Source organism: Nomascus leucogenys, chromosome 12, assembly GCF_006542625.1.
Source record: "Nomascus leucogenys isolate Asia chromosome 12, Asia_NLE_v1, whole genome shotgun sequence".
In the NCBI taxonomy this organism is placed as follows: Eukaryota; Metazoa; Chordata; class Mammalia; order Primates; family Hylobatidae; genus Nomascus; species Nomascus leucogenys.
The window spans coordinates 16709601-16734420 of NC_044392.1; the positions used below are offsets into that span (position 1 = coordinate 16709601).

Sequence of the window (24820 nt, forward strand, 5' to 3'; positions counted from 1 at the left end):
GTACCCCATAGAAATGTAATATATTGGATTCAATTTTTAAAAAGTAAAAGAACAAAGCCAGAAGACTCACACTTTCTAATTCCAGATCTACTACAAAGCTACAGCAATCAAAACAGTGTGATACTGACATAGAAAAAGAAACATAGACCATTGGAATATAATAGAGCCCAGAAATAAACCTTTACAAAATGGTTAAAAAATCTTTGACATGGGTGCTAAGAGCATTCACTGGGAAAAGGAGAGTCATTTCAATAAATGATTCTGGAAAAACTGGATATTCACATGAAGAATGAAGTTGGACCCTTATATAACACCATATTCAAAAATTAACATAAAGTAGATCAAAAGCATAGAATAAGACAATTGTTAAAAGAAAACAGGGTAAAAGCTTCTTAGCTTGGATTTAGTGGTGATTTCTTTAATATGAAACCAAAAGAACAACAATGAAAGAAATAATAAACATTCAGACATTGGACTGCATGAAAAATTCTTTAAATTGTGCCTCAAAAAGTCATCATTCACCAAGTAAAAATGCAACCACACAATAGGAGAAATTATTTGAAAATCTTACATCTGATAAGGAATTAATATCCAGAATATGTTGAGAAATCTGAAGTCAACAACAAAAGACACACAACCCTTTTCAAAAATGAGCACATGAATTGAATAGACATTTCTCCAAAGAATATATGTAAGCAGCCAATAGGTACATGAAAAGATGCCCAATATGCCAATCATTAGGCAAATGCAAATAAAAACTATAATGACAAACCACATGTATTTAGATAATATATAATTAATATATTACACATACATAATATATATTTGTGTGTATTATATAAATACACATTTTATATATAGTTTATATATATATACACACATATGCTATGCAAATGGAAGTATTTGGATAGTGTATGTGTGTACATATATTTCATAAATATATTATCTGTATACAATATTATATATATATACATACACACATACATACATACCTGCAAGCGTTGGCAAATATATAAAGAAATGAAAACTCTTGTGCACTTTTAGTAGGAATGTAAAAGGGTACAGCCACTGGGGAAAACCATATGGTGGTTCCTCAAAAAGTTAAAAATAGAATTACCATATGAGCCATCAGTTCCACTCTGGGTATATACCCAAAAGGAATTAAAAGCAAAATCTTGAGATATTTGTACACTCTTATTTATAGTAGCATTATACATAATAGCTGAGATATGGAAGCAACACAAATGCCAATTGATGGATGAATGGAGAGGCAAAATGTGCTATATTTGTAAAATGGAATATTAGTCTAAAAAGGAATGGAATTCTGCAATGTGCTATAGTATGAATCAGCATTGAGGACATTATGCTGTGTGAAATAAGTCTGTTCTAAAAAGGCAAATATTTCTATAATTCCACTTATATGAGTAACTTAGAGTACTGAAAATCATAGAGACCAAAAGTAGAATGTGGGTTGCCAGGGCTTGGAGAGAGGGGCAAATGGGGAATTATTGTTTGATGTGTACAGTTTTGGTTTTGGAAGATGAAAAGATCAGGTGAATGGTGGTGATGGGTGCACAACAATGTGAATGTACTCTGTGTGTCCAAAATGTACACTTAAAAATGGCTAAAATAGTACATTTTATGTTACATAGATTTTACCAAAAAAATAAAATTTTCTGCTTTTGAAAATACTTTGTGGGAGAATGTATCCCACAGAGTGGAAGAAAATATCTGTAAAACATATATTGACAAGGACTTGGATTAGAATGCATTATGTCTCAATTTCATGATGCATTTATAATACTTTTTTCTATTTTCTCTTAAAACCATATACTGAGATTGTTGAAACACACGGTGAAGGCATGTAAGTGCCTGAGTTGGGATCCTAGCTCTGCCATTATTTAGCTGTGTCATCTTAGATAAGTTATTTAGCTTCCTTTTGTACCAGAATTTGTCAACTATAACATCTCTTTCACTAAAGATTGAATATATTAATCTGTATACAACTCTTAGAGCATATAATAAGTATGTAATGTATATTAACTAATATCAAATCACTTTGCTCCTTTTCTTCTGGTAAAGGCGAATGTGCAATTTAGTCTACTAACACAGTAAATATTCACTGGCTCAGGTATGGACATTTTTGGAGTAAAATATAAAAAGCACTTTAACCCTAATTTGGTTTCAGGCCATTTGTGTCTTCATTTCCCAGGAGAAAACTATTGAACAAAACCCTCTGAAGAGGCCAGCCCTACTTTGTAACTTCTAATTGTGATTTCTGGCTATAGCTCCAGCTTATGAGGAAGAAGAAGAATTATTTTATCTGGCTGATTATTACCTCGCATATGTCATTTCCGTAGAGACCTCAAAGATACAGCTAAGGGCACATGTCAGACATGTTGGGTTCAGCTATCCCAACATTTTCACAATTACCATTCCCATTTTACCAAAAAGGAAAAGAATCAGTTTCAGGTGTCCATGCAGACCATGAAATTTAGCAAAATGTGTGAGAACATGTGAATAATTTTGAGAGCAGTGTCTTGTGATTTACACTGATATCTGAAAAAATACCTATGACCTAAAAAGTTTAAGACATACTGAATTATTACCCCTTCTAGGCTAAAAGTATGGTAAAAAATTAATTTATTTGATGATGTGATGGCCGATGTTTGGCAAAAATAAAGCTATCAACTAAAAGAAATATTTTCTTTTCCTAGGAATAGAAATATCAGCAGTTTGTAGCATTAAGCCCACAAATTTTAGGAAGCTGGATTCCAAACTCTAGGACATGAGGTCCAAGTAGGTATTATTCCTGTAGTTCAAACAAGCATTACTGCTCTTTGGCTAAACATCTTACCAGTGAATAGGCATTTAGGAAATGAGATATTTTCAGGACATTCCCATCCTTTTAATCCACATACCTCTGTTTCTGCGACGCAAACCGATAATAAGTCCAACAATTACACACATTGAAAAGAAGACTATCCCAATGCCTATCAGGCAGGGAGGATTCCAGTCACACCAGTTACTTGAAGAAGAAGAGATATTGTAACTATTAGTTATTGGTGTGGAGGCACTTTAGATTGGGGCACAATGTGTCAAGAGATCAAGAGGTATGTTTTGATGCCATCCCCCTGAATTCATTTAGATTTGGGCTAAGGCTTAGGTCTAAAGATCAGAGAGCTGTGGGTGACAGAGACAAGAAGAATGGCTGTTTCTAGGATGGGATAGGTTTGGGTTGAGGCTAAACAGGTCTGGAGAAAAACAACTCATCTTTCTCTCCATCTAGCCCATCAGTAAATGGGCCTCATTAGAGCACTAGATGGAGTTATGCTCCGATTGTTATCATTTCACCTGGGCTTGAAAGAGGCTGGGAGTACAATAGTTCTGGAGACCTCTGAACTGTCTAAAAGATCATATGAGCTTTGGATATACGACTCTCATGAGTGAAAGGGTTTTCAACAAGATAATATTAAAAATATTCTTCAGCATGCATTGTAGCAACATCATTTGGCTATCTAGTGTGTCCATAAAATAGCCTATGGTGTGGGGCTTACTACCACAAGTGATACCGATCCACCACTGGAGTGGCATAGGCACAGTGTAACTTAGTGGTTAAAATACGGGATACAAGTGTCCATATGGCTTATAATTGATCTTGTTTCCTACCATGACTAGCTGTGTGATTTTAGGTGCAATAGTTAACGTTGGTAGGTTTATTTTCATAATATAGAAATTGGAGTGGTAATAATATTTAACTCAAAGTGTATTATGGAGGTTAAATGCACTAATTTCTGTAAATCTGTTGGTGTGCTATTATAAAACTAACTCGGCATCCTTAAAAATTATTTATTCCAACTGATTCACCAACACCTTTTAGATAAAGTTGAAGAGATTTTCAGAAACTGAAATTATGCCCATGAGAAACAGTTGAATAACTGGGCACCCTCAGCTTGGCAAAGGTCAAGTTTGAAACGTTCCTGACTGCTAATCTCTGAAGAGCTATCTGGGAAATGTCAGTTGTTACACATGTGACCTTCGAATGTTCAATTAAGTGTAAGATACAGAGAAGCAGGTCAGTATTAAATAAGGACAAGCATTAAAAGATGTATTGAAGCAGGAACATTAGAAAAAAACAAATCTCTAAAAACTTGGATAGTGTGACTAAGCCGATAGAAGCTACAGTACAGTTTGTTTTGCAAAACAGCAGCTAGCAGAGGTGAATGTTGTGAACTGGTGGCTTTCTGGTGAAGTGGTGTCTTCCCCAAACCCCACAACCACAGTGGTGGAAAATGGCAGTTCTGAGGGTCAGATAACAGAGTTCAGGCCAGAAGAGCAGCTGCAAATGTAAACGGAAAATCCAAGAAGTGGAGAGAGATTTAGGAAGACCAAGACCAAGTTCTGACAGCAGAACTACACGTGGTGGGAGGCGGCGCAGGAGCCTGGTGAAAAGCAGGGGGAGAGCACGGGAGACGGTACTCTTGAAACACAGGGCTCTGCCAGAAGAGATCTGTGAGTCTGAAGCTTCTTAAATTGAGCACAACCCAAAATCATGAACAGCTATTTTTTGGTGTCTTAAATTTTCTTGCTTATCGTGCAAGTTCCCCCAATCCCCGCCCCCAACGCCATAGTTGAGAATGAATGAAAACTTTTTGTTTAAGGAAAAGTAAACCACCTGGTGTTGCAGCTAGTGTAACTCTCCCTATGTGGTATATTTTCCTGATGCTGTGCAATTAAAACTTCATTTTATGCCCTGAAGGGTCAGTGGTCCCTATAAGAATTCAAGTGAGAAATATGTGTAAATTTTGTTAGGTGTTAAATGTTAAAAAGCTTTCCCAGGTTGTTTGAAAAATCTGTCACCATAAGGACAATGGGTTTCAACTTGGTCGAGCTACAAAAAGGTCACATTTTCAGATAACAGCATTGTCAACAGCTCCAGCAGCAAAAAAGAACAGTACGTAGGATCAAGGAATGGGTGGAGAGCATATGTTTAATGCTGGAAGAGTTCAGAACTTCCTGAGACAGACAGACCTGAGAATTATGGGTCATGCAGCTTTACCTTCCCCACTCCCATTAGCATCTCTCATCCTTCAAGCCAACTTACGTTGCTCTCTTTGCTGTAGTTCAACACTTGGCAACATAATGAAGAACAGCAGAACAGCCAAGATTGCAACCAGAATCAGTATCCAGATAGAATTCCATGGAAACAGTTTATCTGAAATAGGGACTCACAAATCTTACCACTTAGGAAACTTGAACCCACCAAACTAGGAATGATGATTCATCCAAAGCATGCTTCTGCTTAATACCTATCACCTTCAAATGTAAACCAAGGCCAATTTGGGAAATTAATTATAATCGTGCACGTGAAAAATGGGATAGGATCTGGAGTAGGGAAGAACTGAATGTGAGTTAGTTTGAAGATGGAGCAAAGGTGAGTGAAGGCTGCTCTCCCATGTTTTCTGTTTGTTTGTTTGTGACAGAATCTTGCTATATCATTAAGGCTGGATTGCAGTGTCGTAATCACTGCTTACTGCATCCTCAATCTCCCTGGTTCAAATGATCCTCTCACATCAGCCTCCTGAGTATCTGAGACTACAGGCACATGCCATCATGCCCAACTAATTTTTTATTTTTTAATTTTTCATAGAGACAAGGTCTTGCTATGTTGCCTAGGCTGGTTTCAAACTCCTGAGCTAAAGGCATCCTGGCCGCTAGGCCTTTCAAAGTGCTGTGATTACAGGCATGAGCCATTATACCTGGCCTCTTCCATGTTTTTTGACATTCAGTGAATACAGATAAGATCTCCCTGAGAGGTCTGTATTCCCAGGACTGTAACTCATGCTCAAAGTTTGTGCTAATTATAATTCTGTTAAATCATCATTTTTAAAAGTGCATATAAGCATTTTTCACTAAAGTTGTAAATAAATCAGCAGGGCTTCCCCCAGCCCTGCCTTTTTCTTTGTTTGTTTTATTCATATATATCCTACTATGAACTTGGGGGAAGGAAGGTATGTAGTTTAGTCCTCCTTTATTCCCTGTAACTGTTTGTATTGCTGTTTCTGACACAACCATAATATGAAGCTTTTTTTTTTCTGGAAAATCAAATGAGAAAAACAAAAATGTTTGAATGTAGTAAATTGCTAAAAGTGTTAGGGAAGTCATTCCTGTAAGTGGTAATATCCCTTTCAGCATGTGACTCTAACATTAATTTCATGGAATACACAAACACTTAACACATTCATATTTACTTGACAGTTTATAAGACACTTACTAGGCTGTATTTCTGTCATTCGAGTATCAATGATTTATTGCAGTCCTGCTATGTGCCGCGCAATGTTTGAAGCAGTTGGAGTGTATTAGTGTATAAAACTGACAAAGATTTGTATCTTCATGTTTCAGACAGGGAAACAGATAAGTGACAATAAACATAATAAATAGGTTGTATGGTGGGCCAAATGGTGAAAATAACATGGAAAAAAGAAAAATTAAGGAAGTTAAGGAGAGAGGGAATCAAGTAATTTGGGGGCAGGTGGCATTTTTTTCGAGCTGGTTTGTCAAGGTACTTTTTATTAGGGAGGTTGAGTTGAGAAGAGACTGGAAGGACATAGGGGAAGTTAGAGCATTCTAGGAAGAGGGACCAACTAGAGCTAAGCCTCCAAGGTAGGAGCATGTCTTGCAGGTTTAGGAACAGCAAGGAAGTCTGTGTGACTAGAGTAGAGTGCGCAAAGGAGGGTGTTAGGATATGAGGTCAGATAGGTAATGGGGGCAGGGATAATGCAGGATATTGAAGGGCATTTTACTCTGAAAAACAATGGGGAAAAATTGCAGGGTCTTGAACAGAGGGTTCCTATTTATATGTTGAGAATGTACCATAGTGGACAAGAATAAAAATAAGAGGATATTTAGGATGCTATTGCCAAAGTTGAGACCATGGGTGATAGTGTCTCAGACTTGGATTGCAGTAGTAAGTTGGTGACAAGTGATGAGATGCTGAATATATTTTAAAGGTAGAGCTAACACTATTTCTTGATAGATGTGTTGCAGAATATGAGAGAAAAATCAGTGTCAATGATGAATTCAATAATTTTGAGAAACTGAAAATATAAAGTGTGATTGGAAAGACATTAAGCAAATTTGGAGGTAATCAGGAGTTCACTTTATGTTGTGTTTGGTTCAGGATATTTACTAGACTTCTATGTTAAGAGGTTGAGTTTGAAGATGAAAACCGAGTTTGGAGAGAGGACAGGGCAGGAGATACTATTGGAGGAGCCATAGTCACACTGATGATATCCGAAGTCTTGAGACAGAATGAACTCACAACAGAGGAAAGGCTCAAAAAACTACATCCTGGGAAACAGAAAACCAAATACTGCATGTTCTCACATATGAGTGGGAGCTAAATTATGAGAACACATGGACACATAGAGGGGAACAACACACACTGGGGCCTTGTGAAGGGTGGAAGGTGGGAAGAGGGAAAGAATCAGGAAAGATAACTAATGGGTACGAGGTTTAATACTTGGGTGACAAAATAATCTGTACAACAAACCCCCATGGCATAAGTTTACCTATATAACAAACAAACAAACCTGCACGTGTTTAAAATAAATAAACTTAAAATAAAAGTTAACATAAAAGTTAAAATAAAAGTTAACATAAAAGTTAAAATAAAAGTTAAAAATAAAAGCTAAAAAACAAAGCAAAACAAAAACTATGTCCTGGGAATCTGAATAGCAAGAAGGCAGAGTGAAAAGAAAAAGACTATAACAAAAAGAATAAGAAAGAAAACAAGCAAGAAGACAATGAATAAAACCAAGAGAAAGTAATGTCTTGGAAACCAAGTGAAGAAAGCATGTATATGATTTTTTCTCTTTAATTTACAAATTTTATGTCAATGGCCATCATTTGAAGAACAAACACTCAGATCGCACCTGATAAGACAACGCTTATCCTTTCCTCTTGACCAGTTACAGGGTTTTGAAGGTAGCAAGTGATGTTGCCATGGGAGCTATCTCTAAGGAGAAGGCTCATCTTCATGTTGAACAATTTGTTTCTATCCTGGGAATGGGATTTTGATGCAGGCAGAATGATCTCTCCTCTGCTGTCTTTCCATTCCATTTGAGGCTGTGGGAACCAACCTTCTGAATTACACTCCACTAAAAGACCTTTGCTATTTGGAGGATGAATAAGAATTTGTATTTCTAAACTTGTAGCTGGTTGGAAAACGAAAAGGGAGAAACTATTTTTAGAGGAAGACAAGGAAACACAGAAGAGATGGGGGAAAAGCCTTCCTGCCCTCTTTAATCCCTGTGTCCTTAGATATTGATAGCTAAGCTGTGAGGCTGATTGTCATGACAAGCCATTCAAAAAGGAACAGGGATAAGCCATACTGAAGTGTTATGATAATCATATTAACAACATAGTCCAAAGTAAGTGAGATGAGGAAATGCCTGTTTTTCACATTTATTCATTCACTCAAAATATGGGCTATTTACTAAATTTAAGTAACTTGGCTAGGTCCTTGGATTATGATAAACAAAAAAATCAAGATCTCAGTCCTCATAGAATTTATGGCTTAATGTTTTTTTCTTTTATCTTCACCATTAGCCACTTCTGAGCCACCATAACAAATTACAAATTTGTATTTTGCGTACAATAGGTATTTTTACATGTAATATGTTTTACAAAAAAAAAGGAAATACATTACTATTTTCAAAATATGGTGCATATCACTTTAGAGAAAATAAAGAAGTCTTTGAAAAATTTCAGGATATTAGCTAGGACATAAGTCTTGCCTAATATGTGGGCAAAGAAAGAATGAACAGAGATTTAAAGTGTGACTCTAAAGCAGCCCTAATAGAATTTTCTGCAATTATGGAAATACTCTATATGTGTGCCCTCTAATGCAGTAGCTGCTTGCCACATGAGATAACTAAGCACCTGAAATGTGGCCATCGAGACTGAAAAACTGAATGCTCAATTTTATTTAATTTTCATATGAATTTAAATGGCCACATGTGGCTAATATATATCATATTGGATAGCTCAGCTGTAGACTATAGAGTTGGGTGTCATATAATATCCAGTAAAGATGTTAAGCGTGAGTGCCCTGGATCCCTCCACATGTGTCCTCACATTTGTGAAGACCTTAGTTTGCTTCAAGCCCTCCATCTCCCCTCCTTTTCTCTGCCATTCAGAATACTTCAAGGGTGAGTATTCACCTTTCATTCAGAATACTTCAAGGGTGAGTATTCACCTTTCATTCAGAATACTTCAAGGGTGACTGGCTTAAATGCTATGTATTTGCAAATAACACCTATATAGTATATAGATTGTAGAATTTTGAAGAGAGTAGGTGAAGGCTTTCTGAAATACATTTAGAAAAGTGAATCTGTAACTAAGTAGTCAGCAATTTGATTCAGGGAGAAATGAGAATAAAAATTATCATTAAAGAGTCTATTGTAAAGATTCGGGTACCTTTAAAAGTCAAGTTTTACTAAAGTGTTGCCAGAAATAATTAGAAGGATTGTAACAAATTCTAAAAGGATTCTGTTAATTTTTTAGCAATCTAGCAATATATGTAGAGTAAAAAAGCAGACAGCATTTACTGATAGTTTTGATGTCTGAACAGATATAATTCTCATTCTTGATCCTCCACTCTTTGCAAATTGAACTCTAAACTCATGAATTTGACCTTGTTAACCAGACCATATAATATAAAAATAGAAATAGTGAGAATTTTCCTAATACTCGGCCTCATACTGGTTGAGAATCTTGGATGCATAGAAAACTCACAGGGATCCATCCTTACCTGTGACCTTCACTTCTGTGATGGCCTCTTCACAGACATCTCCGTCTTTGAAGAAGCAGTGGTACTGCCCGTCATCATCAGCACTGACATTAAGGATCCTGAGGGTCACTTTACCTTCTCCAATGGCTTCTTTCAGGAGCTCTGTCCACTCCACATACTTGGAGATGGTTTCTCCATACAGGTCTTTACCATCCTTATACAGGTAAACAGGTCATGTGTAGTGACTCCAGAACCAGCGTATTTCCACGTGTTCTGTGCTTTCTGGTAGAGACAGCTGGCAACTGAGCTCAACTTTTCCACCCAGTGGAGCCAAGATTGGCCTCTATAAGCTATTCACTATGAATTGTTCTGTGAAGGCAGACAGCAACCAAAGGGTGAGAAGTGGACCAAGACAAAATTTTTATTTGAATTATTATATCACAAACACCCATAGACACACACACACACACACTTTATTGAGAGTAAATTCTTTTGTTTTCTCTTTTCCTTGAAAACACCTTTACTTTGCACTTCGCTTGAAGAGAAATTCATCAAATTATTTACTTTAAGAAATATGGGGAGGTCGAAGTGGGTGGATCACCTGAAGTCAGGGGTTCGAGACTCAGCCTGACCAATATGGTGAAACCCTGTCTCTACTAAAACTACAAAAAAAAATTAGCCGGGCATGGTGGTGTGCACCTGTAATCCCAGCTACTTGGGAGGCTGAGACAGGAGAATCACTTGAACCCGGGAGGCGGAGGTGGCAGTGAGCTGAGATCGTGCCACTGCACTCCAGCCTGGGAAACAGAGTGAGACTCCATCTGAAAACAAAAAAAAAAAAAAAGAAAGAAAGAAATATAAAAAATGGTTTCCATTGTTGCTGTATGGTTTTCATTTCTGTTAAAATAAAGAAAAAGTACTACTACCAGTGTAACAATTGCCACTCTTCATTCTTTTTTTCACCCTAGTTAAAACAACTTCTTCTTATTATTATTATTTATTATTATTATACTTTAAGTTCTGGGATACATGTGTAGAATGTGCAGGTTTGTTACATAGGTATACATACCCCATGGTGGTTTGCTGCACCCATCAACCCATCATCTACATTAGGTATTTCTCCTAATGCTATCCCTCCCCTATCCCCCGACCACCCGACAGGCCCTGGTGTGTGATGTTCCCCTCCCTGCATCCACGTGTCCTCATTGTTCAACTCTCTCTTATGAGTGAGAACATGCAGTGTTTGGTTTCTGTTCCTGTGTTAGTTTGCTGAGAATGGTGGTTTCCAGCTTCATCCATGTCCCTGCAAAGGACGTGAACACATCTTTTTTATGTCTGCATAGTATTCCATGGTGTTTATGAGCCACATTTTCTTTAACCAGTCTATCATTGATGAGCATTTGACTTGGTTCCAAGTCTTTGCTAATGTGAGCAGTGCTGCAATAAACACACGTGTGCATGTGTCTTTGTAGTAGAATGATTTATAATCCTTTCGGTATATACCCAGTAAACGCATTCCTATTTCTCCACAACCTCGCCAGCATCTGTTGTTTTCAGATTTTTTAATGATCACCATTCTAACTGGCATAAGATGGTATCTCATTGTGGTTTTGATTTGCATTTCTCTAATGACCAGTGATAATGAGCTTTTTTTCATATGTGTGTTGGCCACATATATGTCTTCTTTTGAGAAATGTCTGTTCATATCTTTTCCCCACTTTTTGATGGGGTTGTTTGTTCTTTTCTTGTAAATTTGTTTAAGTTCCTTGTAGATTCTGGATATTAGCCCTTTGTCAGGTGCACACATTGCAAAAATGTTTTCCCATTCTGTAGGTTGCCTGTTCACTTGGACGGTAGTTTCTTTTGCTGTGCAGAAGCTCTTTAATTAGATCCCATCTGTCAATTTTGGCTTTTGTTGCCATTGCTTTTGGTGTTTTAGTCATGAAGTCTTTGCCTGTGCCTATGTCCTGAATGGTATTGCCTAGGTTTTCTTCTGGGGTTTTCATGGTTTTAGGTCTTACGTTTAAGTTTTTAATCCATCTTGAGTTAATTTTTGTGTAAGGTGTAAGGAAGGGGTCCAGTTTCAGTTTTCTGTATATAGCTAGCCAGTTTTCCCAACACCATTTATTAAATAGGGAATCCTTTCCCTATTGCATGTTTTTGTCAGGTTTGCCAAAGATCAGATGGTTGTAGATGTGTGGTGTTATTTCTGAGGCCTGTGTTCTGTTCCATTGGTCAATATATCTGTTTGGTTACCAGTACCATGCTGTTTGGGTTACTGTAGGCTTGTAGTTACAGTTTGAAGTCAGGTTGAATGATGCCTCCAGGTTTGTTCTTTTTGCTTAGGATTGCCTTGGCTATATGGGCTCTTTTTTGGTTCCATATGAAATTTAAAGTAGTTTTTTCTAATTCTGTGAAGAAAGTCATTGGTAGCTTGATGGGGATAGCATTGAATCTATAAATTAAGCAGTATGGCCATTTTCACGATGTTGATTCTTCCTTTCCATGAGCATGGAATGTTTTTCCATTTGTTTTTGTCCTCTCTTAATCCCTTGAGCAGTGGTTTGTAGTTTTCCTTGAAGAGGCCCTTCACATTCCTTGTAAGTTTTATTTCTAGGTATTTGATTCTCTTTGTAGCAATTGTCAATGGGAGTTCACTCATTATTTGGCTCTCTGTTTGTCTATTATTGGTGTATAGGAATGCTTGTAATTTTTGCACATTGATTTTGCATCCTGAGACATTCCTGAAGTTGCTTATCAGCTTAAGGAGTTTTTGGGCTGAGACCATGGGGTTTTCTAAATATACAATCATGTCATTGGCAAACAGAGACAATTTGACTTCCTCTCTTCCTATGTGAACATGCTTTATTTCTTTCTGTTGCCTGATTGCCCTGGCCAGAACTTCCAACACTATGTTGAATAGGAGTGGTGAGAGAGGGCATCCTTGTCTTGTGCCGATTTTCAGTGGGAATGCTTCCAGCTTTTGCCCATTCAGTATGATATTGGCTGTGGGCTTGTCATAAATAGCTCTTATTATTTTGAGATACATTCCATCAATACCTAGTTTATTGAGAGGTTTTAGCATGAAGGAATGTTGAATTTTATTGAAGGCCTCTTCTGCATCTATTGAGATAATCATGTGGTTTTTATCATTGGTTCTGTTTATGTGATGGATTAGGTTTATTGATTTGTATATGTTGAACCAGCCTTGCTTCTCAGGGATGGAGCCAACTTCATCATGGTGGATAAGCTTTTTGATGTGCTGCTGGATTCATTTTGCCAGTATTTTATTGAGAATTTTCACAGTGATGTTCATCAGGGATATTGGCCTGAAATTTTCTTTTTTTTGTTGTTGTGTCTTTGCCAGGTTTTGGAATCAGAATGATGCTGCCCTCATAAAATTAGTCAGGGAGGAGTCCCTCTTTTTCTGTTGTTTGAAATAATTTCAGAAGGAATGCTACCAGCTCCTCTTTGTACTTCTGGTAGAATTTGGCTGTGAATCCATCTGGTCCTGGGCTTTTGTTGGTTGGTAGGCTATGAATTACCGCCTCAATTTCAGAACTTGTTATTGGTCTATTCAGGGATTCGACTTCTTCCTGGTTTAGTCTAAGGAGGGTGTATGTGTCCAGAAATTTATCCATTTCTTCTAGATTTTCTAGTTTATTTGCATAGAGGTGTTTATAGTATTCTCTGATGGTAGTTTGTATTTCTGTGGGATCAGTGGTGATAGCCACTTTATCATTTTTTGTTGTGTCTATTTGATTCTTCTCTCTTTCCTTCATTAGTCTGGCTAGCCATTTATCTCTTTTGTTAATTTTTTTCAAAAAACTAGCTTCTGGATTCATTGATTTTTTGAAGGGCTTTTTAATGCCTTCTTCAGTTCTGCCCTGATCTTAGTTATTTATTTTCTTCTGCTTGCTTTTGAATTTGTTTGCTCTTGCTTCTCTAGTTCTTTTAATTGTGATGTTAGGGTATCTTTCCCGCTTTCTCGTGTGGGCATTTTGTGCTATAAATTTCCCTCTAAACACTGCTTTAGCTGTGTCCCAGAGATTCTGGTACATTATGTCTTTGTACTCATCGGTTTCAAAGAACTTACTTATTTCTGCCTTAATTTTGTTATTTATCCAGTAGTCATTCAGGAGCAGATTTTTCGGTTTCCATGTAGTTGTGTGGTTTTCAGTGAGTTTCTTAATCCTGAGTTCTAATTTGATTGCACTGTGGTCTGACAGATTGTTTGTTATGATTTCCATTCTTTTGCTTTTGCTGAGGAGTGCTTTACCTCCAATTATATGGTCGATTTTAGAATAAATGTGATGTGGTGCTGAGAAGAATGTATATTCTGTTAATTTGGGGTGGAGAGTTCTGTAGATGTCTATTAGGTCCACTTTGTCCAGAGCTGAGTTCAAGACCTGAATATCTTGTTAATTTTATGTCTCGTTGATATGTCTAATATTGACAGTGGGGTATTAAAGTCTCCCATTATTATTAAGTCAAAGTCTACATGTCTTTGTAGGTCTCTAAGAACTTGCTTTATGAATCTGGGTGCTCCTGTTTTGGGTACATACATATTTAGGATATTTGGCTTTTCTTGTTGCATTGATCCCTTTACCATTATGTAATGCCCTTCTTTGTCTTTTTTGATCTTTGTTGGTTTAAAGTCTGTTTTATGAGACTAAGATTGCAACCCCTGCTTTTTTTGCCTTCCATTTGCTTGGTAAATATTCCTCCATCCCTTTATTTTGAGCCTATGTATGTCTTTGCACATGAGATGGGTCTCCTGAATACAGCACACTGAGGGTCTTGACTCTTCATCCAATTTGCCAGTCTGTGTCTTTTAGCTGGGGCATTTAGCCCGTTTACATTTAGGGTTAATATTGTTATGTGTGAATTTGGTCCTGTCATTATGATGCTAGCTGGTTATTCTGCCCATTAGTTGATGCAGTTTCTTCATAGTGTTGATGGTCTTTACAATTTGGTATGTTTTTGCAGTGGTTGGTACCAGTTTTTCCTTTCCATGTTTAGTGCTACCTGCAGGAGTTCTTGTAAGGCAGGCCTGGTGGTGACAAAATCTCTCAGCATTTGCTTGTCTGTAAAGGATTTTATTTCTCATTCATTTATGAAGCTTAGTTTGGCTGGATATGAAATTCTCGGTTGAAGATTCTTTTCTTTAAGAATGTTGAATATTGGCCCACATTCTCTTCTAGCTTGTATGGTTTCTGCACAGACATCCACTATTGGTCTAACGGGCTTCCCTTGGTGGGTAACCCGACATTTCTCTGTGGCTGTGCTTAACATTTTTTCCTTCATTTCAACCTTGGTGAATCTGACAATTATGTGTCTTGGGTTGTTCTTCTCGAGGAGTATCTTTGTGGTGTTCTCTGTATTTCCTGAATTTGAATGTTGGTCTGTCTTGCTAGGTCAGGATAATATCCTGAAGAGTGTTTTCCAACTTGGTTCCATTTTCCCCTTCACTTTCAGGTACACCAATCAAACATAGGTTTGTTCTTTTCACATAGTCCCATATTTCTTGGTGGCTTTGTTCATTCCTTTTCATTCTTTTGTCTCTAATCTTGTCTTCATGCTTTATTTCATTAAGTTGATCTTCAGGCTCTGATATAATTTCTTCCTCTTGATCGATTCAGCTATTGATACTTGCGTATGCTTCACAAAATTCTCGTGCTGTGTTTTTCAGCTCCATTACGTCATTTCTGTTCTTCTCTAAACTGGCTATTCTATTCAGAAATTCCTTTAACCTTTTTTAAAGGTTGTTAGCTTCCTTGCATTGGGTTGGAACATGTTCCATTAGCTCAGAGAAGTTTGTTATTAAGAGGTTTTCTGGTTTTTGGAATTTTCAGCCTTTTTGGCCTGTTTTTTCCTTATCTTCATGGATTTATCTACCTTTGGTTTTGATATTGCTGACCTTCAGTTGGGGTTTTGGTGTGGATGTCCTTTCTGTTGATGTTGATGCTATTCCTTTCTGTTTGTTAGTTTTCCTTCTAACAGTCAGGCCCCTCTGCTGCAGGTCTGCTGGAGTTTGCTGTCAGTCCACTCCAGACCCTGTTTCCCTGGGTATCACCAGCGGAAGCTACAGAACAGCCAAGATTGCTGCCCTTTCCTTCCTCTGGAAGCTTCATCTCAGATGGGCACCCACCAGATGCCAGCCAGAGCTCTCCCATATGAGGTGTCTGTCAACCCCTTCTGGGAGGTGTCTCCCCATCAGGAGGCACAGGGGTCAGGTACCCACTTGAGGAGGCAGTCTGTCCCTTAGCAGAGCTCAAGTGCTGTGCTTGGAGATCCACTTCTCTCCTCAGAGCCAGCAGTCAGGAATGTTTAAGTCTGCTGAAGCTGTGCCCACAGCCAACCTTCCCCCAGGTACTCTGTTCCAGGGAGATGAGAGTTTTATCTATAAGCCCCTGACTGGGGCTGCTTTCTTTCAGAGATGTCTTGCCCAGAGAGGAAGAATCTAGAGAGGCAGTCTGGCTACAGTGACTTTGCAGAGCTGCGGTGGGCTCTGCCCAGTTTGAAATTTCAGGTGGCTTTGTTTACACTGTGAGGGGAAAACTGTCTACTCAAGCCTCAGTAGTGGTGGATGCCCTTCTCCGCACCAAGCTTGAGCATCCCAGGATGACTTCAAGCCAGTGGATCTTAGCTTGCTGGACTCCATGCAGATGGGATCTGCTGAGCTAGACCACTTGGCTCACTGGCATCAGCCCCATTTCCAGGCAAGTGAATGGTTCTTTCTCCCTGGCATTCCAGGCACCACTGGGGTATGAACAAAAACTCCTGCAGCTAGCTTGGTGTCTGCCCAAACAGCCGCCCAGTTTTGTGCTTGAAACCCAGGGCCCTGGTGGCGTAGGCACCTGAGGGAATCTCCTGGTCTATGGGTTGTGAAGACCATGGTAAAAGCGTAGTACCTGGGCTGGAAGGCACCGCTGCTCATTGCACAGTCCCTCATGGCTTCCCTTGGCTAGGGGAGGGAGTTCCCCAACCCCTTGCACTTCCCGGGTGAGGTGATGCCCCACCCTGCTTCAGCTTGCTCTCTGTGCACCCTCTGTCTAACCAGTCCCAATGACATGAGCTGGGTACCTCAGTTGGAAAGGCAGAAATCACCCACCTTCTGCAATGATTTTGCTGGGAGGTGCAGATGAGCTGTTCCTATTCAGTCATCTTGCCAGCCACACATGCCCGTCTTCATTCCATTATTTCATTTACTCTAAACATAGTTTCAGGCAGTTCTTAAAATTTACTCCATTTTAACTATAACGAATCTATATATGAATGCATTTGTCTTTTTCTGGCTCTTTCATAGTGCTTCTTGAAGTGGATGATTCTTGTCTTTTTTAAATTCTGGAAAATTCTCACACATTCTATGTTTAGTTTGACCTCCTTATTCTTCACAGTCTGTTATTATGGAAGTACTATGCTTAACACATTGCGTCTCTCTATTTTCTTGGATGTTACCAGCAAGATGTCTTAAACTATCACCACCTGCCCCTACAAATGTCCACAGGTTAGGATGTTTCATTTATCGTTTTCTGCTTGTGATACAATTTGGCTGTAACAGGTGTTCTTTCAGTGTTGAGGCTCGGAAACTCTCAAAGTTGATATTCAGTCCCTGACTACAATAAGATGTGGGAAGAGGGGACATTTCAAATTCTCCATGTTGGTCCATTGCCCCATTCATTGAGGAAAGTGAAACCAATTTTGCAAAATTAAGACTGAGTCAGTGAAAGATCTAACGTAACTGCCTCCATCTTGCTTCTAACACCCAAACTATCCTTGTTCATTCCTGGGCGTAGGCTGAGCTAACTTTGGGAGAAACTTATTTATAGTTTATAGTTTATTTATTTATTTATTTTTATTATTATACTTTAGGTTTTAGGGTACATGTGCACAATGTGCAGGTTTGTTACATATGTATCCATGTGGCATGTTGGTTTGCTGCACCCATTAACTCGTCATTTAGCATTAGGTATATCTCCTAATGCTGTCCCTCCCCCCTCCCCCCACCACACCACAGTCCCCGGAGTGTGATGTTCCCCTTCCTGTGTCCATGAGTTCTCATTGTTCAATTCCCATCTATGAGTGAGAACATGCGGTGTTTGGTTTTTTGTCCTTGCGATAGTTTACTGAGAATGATGTTTTCCAGTTTCATCCATGTCCCTACAAAGGACATGAACTCATCATTTTTATGGCTGCATACTATTCCATGGTGTATATGTGCCACATTTTCTTAATCCAGTCTATCGTTGTTGGACATTTCGGTTGGTTCCAAGTCTTTGCTATTGTGAATAGTGCCGCAATAAACATACGTGTGCATGTGTCTTTATAGCAGCATGATTTATAGTCCTTTGGGTATATACCTAGTAATGGGATGGCTGGGTCAAATGGTATTTCTAGTTTTAGATCCCTGAGGAATCGCCACACTGACTTCCACAATGGTTGAACTAGTTTACAGTCCCACCAACAGTGTAATAGTGTTCCTATTTCTCCACATCCTCTCCAGCACCTGTTGTTTCCTGACTTTTTAATGATGGCCATTCTAACTGATGTGAGATGGTATCTCATTGTGGTTTTGATTTGCATTTCTCTGATGGCCAGTGATGATGAGCATTTTTTCATGTGTTTTTTGGCTGCATAAATGTCTTCTTTTGAGAAGTGTCTGTTCATGTCCTTTGCCCACTTTTTGATGGGGTTGTTTTTTTCTTGTAAATGTGTTTGAGTTCATTGTAGATTCTGGATATTAGCCCTTTGTCAGATGAGTAGGTTGCAAAAATTTTCTCCCATTCTGTAGGTTGCCTGTTTACTCTGATGGTAGTTTCTTTTGCTGTGCAGAAGCTCTTTAGTTTAATTATATCCCATTTATCAATTTTGGCTTTTGTTGCCATTGCTTTTGGTGTTTTAGTCATGAAGTCCTTGCCCATGCCTATGTCCTGAATGGTATTGCCTAGGTTTTCTTGTACGGTTTTAATGGTTTTAGGTCTAACATGTAAGTCTTTAATCCATCTTGAATTAATTTTTGTATAAGGTGTAAGGAAGGGATCCAGTTTCAGCTTTCTACATAGGGCTAGCCAGTTTTCCCAGCACCATTTATTAAATAGGGAATCCTTTCCCCATTTCTTGTTTTTGTCAGGTTTGTCAAAGATCAGATAGTTGTAGATATGTGGCATTATTTCTGAGGGCTCTGTTCTGTTCCATTGATCTATGTCTCTGTTTTGGTACCAGTACCATGCTGTTTTGGCTACTGTAGCCTTGTAGTATAGTTTGAAGTTAGGTAGCGTGATGCCTCCAGCTTCGTTCTTTTGGCTTAGGATTGACTTGGCGATGCGGGCTCTTTTTTGGTTCCATATGAACTTTAAAGTAGTTTTTTCCAATTCTGTGAAGAAAGTCATTGGTAGCTTGATGGGGATGGCATTGAATCTACAAATTACCTTGTGCAGTATGGCCATTTCCACGATATTGGTTCTTCCAACCCATGAGCATGGAAGGTTCTTCCATTTGTTTGTATCCTCTTTTATTTCATTGAGCAGTGGTTTGTAGTTCTCCTTGAATAGGTCCTTCACATCCCTTGTAAGTTGGATTCCTAGGTATTTTATTCTCTTTGAAGCAATTGTGAATGGGAGTTCACTCATGATTTGGCTCTCTGTTTGTCTCTGATTGGTGTACAAGAATGCTTGTGATTTTTGTATATTGATTTTGTATCCTGAGACTTTGCTGAAGTTGCTAATCAGCTTAAGGAGATTTTGGGCTGAGATGATGGGGTGTTCTAGATATACAATCATGTCATCTGCAAACAGGGACAATTTGACTTCCTCTTTTCCTAATTGAATACCCTTTATTTCCTTCTCCTGCCTGATTGCCCTGGCCAGAACTTCCAACACTATGTTGAATAGGAGTGGTGAGAGAGGGCATCCCTGTCTTGTGCCAGTTTTCAAAGGGAATGCTTCCAGTTTTTGCCCATTGAGTATGATATTGGCTGTGGGTTTGTCATAGATAGCTCTTATTATTTTTAGATATGTCCCATCAATACCTAATTTATTGAGAGTTTTTAGCATGAAGCATTGTTGAATTTTGTCAAAGGCCTTTTCTGCATCTATTGAGATAATCATGTGGTTTTGTCTTTGGTTCTGTTTATATGCTGGATTACATTTATTGATTTGCGTATGTTGAACCAGCCTTGCATCCCAGGGATGAAGCCCACTTGATCATGGGGGATAAGCTTTTTGATGTGCTGCTGGATTCGGTTTGCCAGTATTTTATTGAGGATTTTTGCATCAATGTTCATCAAGGATATTGGTCTGAAATTCTCTGTTTTGGTTATGTCTCTGCCAGGCTTTGGTATCAGGATGATGCTGGCCTCATAAAATGTGTTAGGGAGGATTCCCTCTTTTTCTACCCACTGTCAACATTAGACAGATCAATGAGACAGAAAGTTAAAAAGGATATCCAGGAATTGAACTCAGCTCTGCACAGAGTGGACCTAATAGACATCTACAGAACTCTCCACCCCAAATCAACAGAATATACATTTTTTCCAGCACCACACCACACCTATTCCAAAAATATAGTTTATAGTTTAAAACTAAGATGATAACAGCCCTTTCCCAAAGCAGGCCTCCTTCTTGCCTGGGGACTAGATTGCCTCTGTAGGACTAACATTAGCCACAAGATTAGACATTATGGTTAAAGGGCATTGCAGCTTGAGGCTACAAGATTCTTACCCTCCCTAAACTGCTCCTAAGATCACTGCTTGAGATATTTTGCAGACTCGACAAATTTTAGTGCCTTAATCAATTAAACTCCAATTATGTATTTAAAATATTGATTATTTTGAATGTGTTTTAAATGCATATGTAACAGCAAAATATCACACATAGAGTGATTACAAGCTAATTGTCACATTTACCTTTACATCTATTCTAAAATAATAATAATAATGCAAGGTAAAATCATTTCATTGTTATTCTATACTAGTTTTTATATCTAACTAGATATATAATTTGATATATTTTTAAGGTTGTGTAATACATATTTTATCACATTTTCAGGTTTACAACAATCTTAGAGAAAATAAAGAAAAAGAAAGAAAAAAATTTCAAAGGCATAATGGAAAATATCAGAACATTTTATGTTAAAATCAACAATACAGCACACATAACTTGATGTAACCATTTGAGATCATGAAAATAAAAATACCTTTAAAGTACTTCAAAAAAGAAAACATGCTTATAAACTTTAAATAGAAAAACTACATTATAAAAAACACTGAGCAGAGAATATTTCTACAAGATATTAAATTAATTATATAAATACTACATTTTTTTTAACAGTTCTGTAATTGGCCCATGAGAAGAGAGTTCAATGGGACAGGGTTTAGAAATGCAAATCCTTAGGGGAATTTGGTTTATGACAAAAATAACATCTGGGATATCTGAAGAAAGATGGATTACTTAATAAATAAAAAAAACCAGGTATTTTTTGAAAAAAATAATGTCAGATTTTAATCTCAATTATTATATAAAAAATCATTTTGCATGTGTTAGTTTCAAAATATAAAATAAATGAAAGAGTCATTGTTATAATCTTGAAATGTGGTCTGGAAAACTCTTACTAAGCAAACGTAGGACTTGGACACTGTGAAAAGAAGAAACTGTTGAATTGCACAACATAAAAGTAAGTCACTAAATTGAATTTCAAACTAGTCAAGAATGTATAGAAAAGGTATAATAGATCGAACACTAATTCATTATATTCAAATTTTGGTTCATTAAAATTAAAAATGTCTGCTCTGCAAAAGCTTTTGTTAAGAGAAGAAAAAGACAAGCCACAGACTAAAAAAAAATTGCAAAAGATAGCTGATGAAGGATTCTATGCAGAATATAAAAATTAACAGTGTAAAAACAAACCACACAATTAAAAATAGACAAAATATCTGAACAGATACTTTATTAAAGAAGATAGATGACAAATAAAGATGTTAAAATGCTCAAAATCATATATCATTTAGGAATTGCAAATTCAAACAATGAGATACTACCACCAGAGATGGCCTTTGCATATTGGCCCCTTCTTGCTTACTTCTTAAATCAGGCTGCGACTCATTAGCTCAAAAGCCTACAATGCCAAACTGAAATGTTTTCACATCCAGTTGTTGTAAATACATCTCCAACAGGCAGATTTTTTTTTGCCATTTTATGTCTTCCTGCTTTGTACACCTTGGGAAACTGCACCCAACATCTGCTGGCCTTTGATAAGAAAAATCTTGTAGTTATATAAACTGCAGGCTGCTGCCCTTCAGAGCCCTCTGACCCAGCAGCTTCCTACCATGCTGTGAAGTGATGTTATCTAGACATGCAGCATCTCCCTTCCCATCCTTGGGAGCGCCTTTGTCCTCCTGCATTCTGGATGGTGGTCCCCTGTGCTTCTATAAGGCCTTATGCTGTGAGGACTGTTCTTTTTGCAACCCTGTCCAAGTAGTGTCCAAATAGAAGCTTTGTGTGCTACTGCTACCTGTGGTCTTATCTTTTTCCTTGATCAGCCTCTGAAATTCTCAAATTCATTATATAAATGTATTATGCTATGTATCCACTGTTATAGTATCATAGGATATAATTTCACTATCATAAAAATGTCCTGTGCTTCACCTGTTCATCCCTCCCTTCCCCTGAAGCCTGGCCAATTACTGCTCTTTTTACTGTCTCTAAAGGTCTGACTCAGAATTTCATACAGTTGGATTCATACAGTATGTGCCCTTTTCAAACTGACTTATTTCACTTAGTAATATGTATTTAATCTTCCTACATGTCTTTTAATGGCTTCATAACTCATTTCTATCACCGAGTAATAGTTCATTGTACGGACTTACCATAGTTTGTTAATTCATTCACTTACTGAAGCACATCTTGACTGCTTCCAATTTTAACAAGTATTATAAAAGACTCTTTAAGCATTTGTATACAAGTTTTCAACTAATTTGGGTTATACTTAGAAGCACAATTTCTAGATTATATAGTAAGCTTATATTCAGCTTTGCAAGAATGTCAAACTGTCTTCCAAAGTTCCTGCACCATTTTGCACTCCCACCAGCAATGAATGAGAGTCCCTGTTCTTCAGGTCTTTGTTTGTATTTTTGATTTCAGCCATTCTTATAATAGGTTTTCATTTATATAACAATTTGTGAAATCCTAGAGAAAGGTACAACACAGAGTGTCTAATGTAAACTTGGACTTTAGTTAATAATAATCTATCAATATTAGTTCATTAATTTCAATAAATGTACCATACAAATGCAAGAGGTTAACAAAAGGGGAAACTCTGTGGGAGGGGGCCAGGTAGGGAAGAGGGAGTGGGGCTGTGTGGGAACTTTATACACCTTCTGCACAATTTTTCTGTGAACCTAAAACTTCTATAGAAAATAAAGTCTATAAAAATGTTAAAAGTCAATGAGGAGAAAAAGGAGAGTGAAATAAATGGAAACTTGGGGGAAACTTTGTAATTCACAAAATAAAATCAAAAGTCAAAACCAAACAATTCTGCACATCCAAAATATAACTAACAAGTCCATTGAATTATAAACTGGTCAGAAACACATGCAACAGTTATAACAGATCAAAAAGAGATTTGTGCAAGTTTAATGCAAAGGAAATGTGGAGTAAGGCCATCAAATAGGCAGTTTAGAGAAAATTAATACAATTTTTTGAGAGGAAAGAAGGCCACCTTAATAAACAAGTAAAATATTATCACTGCAAGTTTCTATTTTTCATCTGTAAGTTTGGAAAATATAAAAAACCCTGAAACCTGTAACACCCACCTGACAAACTCACATCTGCTGTTGGTGGACATGTACATTGGTAACTGTTTCAGAATAATATTTTTAATATCATAATAAAAACAGCATATAGCCTTTGACAAAATAGTTCTATTCATAGAAATATTTCCTCCAATCTTACTCAAAGATATGCTCAAAACATATGTACAAGGGTGTTTGTGGTGGCTTTCTTTTTATTAGCCAAAGACTGGACACTACCCAACTACGCATCGGTAAGATTTGTACCATGTAACAAGTAGCTTTTGCCAGAAATTTTAAATCTTGTATGGCACTTACTGGTTCAGGATTTTAATGTATATATCTCTAAATAAACTATATTTATGTCTGCTTTGCATTGATCCCCTTCCACTGCAAATTTTCATCACCTATCAAGGTCCCACCAGCCTATTGGTCTTTGCTTAACTTACTGTACAGATAACTCACATGGATTCCAATATGGACCACAATTTGGACAGCTTCTTCATTGTAGAAGATATAAGTAAATTATGTCACCTCAATACAAATATTGAGTCCTTGAGGGCAAATATTAGGTCTTCATTTGTTTTTTTTTTCTCCCTGGAACCTAATACATGATAAAGACTTGCTGATTAGAAGTAATTTTTCCTAACCATCAGACAGTTCTTATAGTACATATCCTCATTACATAACTATGTATTAAATCTAAGGAACAATGCTCAAGAGTTTGTCCCTTTTGTTTGGTCCTTGCTTTTTCTGGCACACTTCATATTGCCAAGGCCCATAAGGGTAAGAGAGAGTCATACCTGAACTTGGTATTGTCATCTGGAGGAGATTCATAACAGCAAAGTATCTGGAGAAAGATAGCCCTGTAGTTTCCATTATACCTGTGATAAGAAATTAGGCAGGCTCAGTGAGAACAGGATTAATATGTCACAGAAATCACATATCTCCACATCTTCCTGCAGTAATTAACTCTCAAATAGAGTTACCAGATAAAACGTAGAACCCCCAGTTAGATTTGAATTTCAGATAGGCAGTGCAAGTTTTTTGGTATAAATATTTCTTGTGCATCATATAATTTTTATTTTCTAAATCTGGTAACTCTACTTTTAAGATGTTCAATATAATGACCAAGTCCAGCCTGAGGCTTCTTTCTCATTAAAAGATATCTTCCTCCCAGGCTAGATGTCATTTGTCTTCTGCTGTTGTAAATTTCATCAGGTGAACCTGCTTCTCCAGAC

General features: G+C 37.5%; 1 protein-coding gene across 1 annotated transcript; it reads right to left on the minus strand.

Moving 5' to 3' along the window:
* Positions 1-2468: 2468 nt before the first annotated feature.
* Positions 2469-24458, minus strand: LOC105740565 (putative selection and upkeep of intraepithelial T-cells protein 1 homolog). The gene is given in 6 exon segments (XM_030823191.1): positions 2469-2578; positions 2922-3028; positions 5101-5215; positions 7935-8216; positions 9815-10162; positions 24383-24458. Coding segments are annotated over 6 exon segments (1038 nt in total).
* Between the last annotated feature and the right edge of the window lie 362 nt (positions 24459-24820).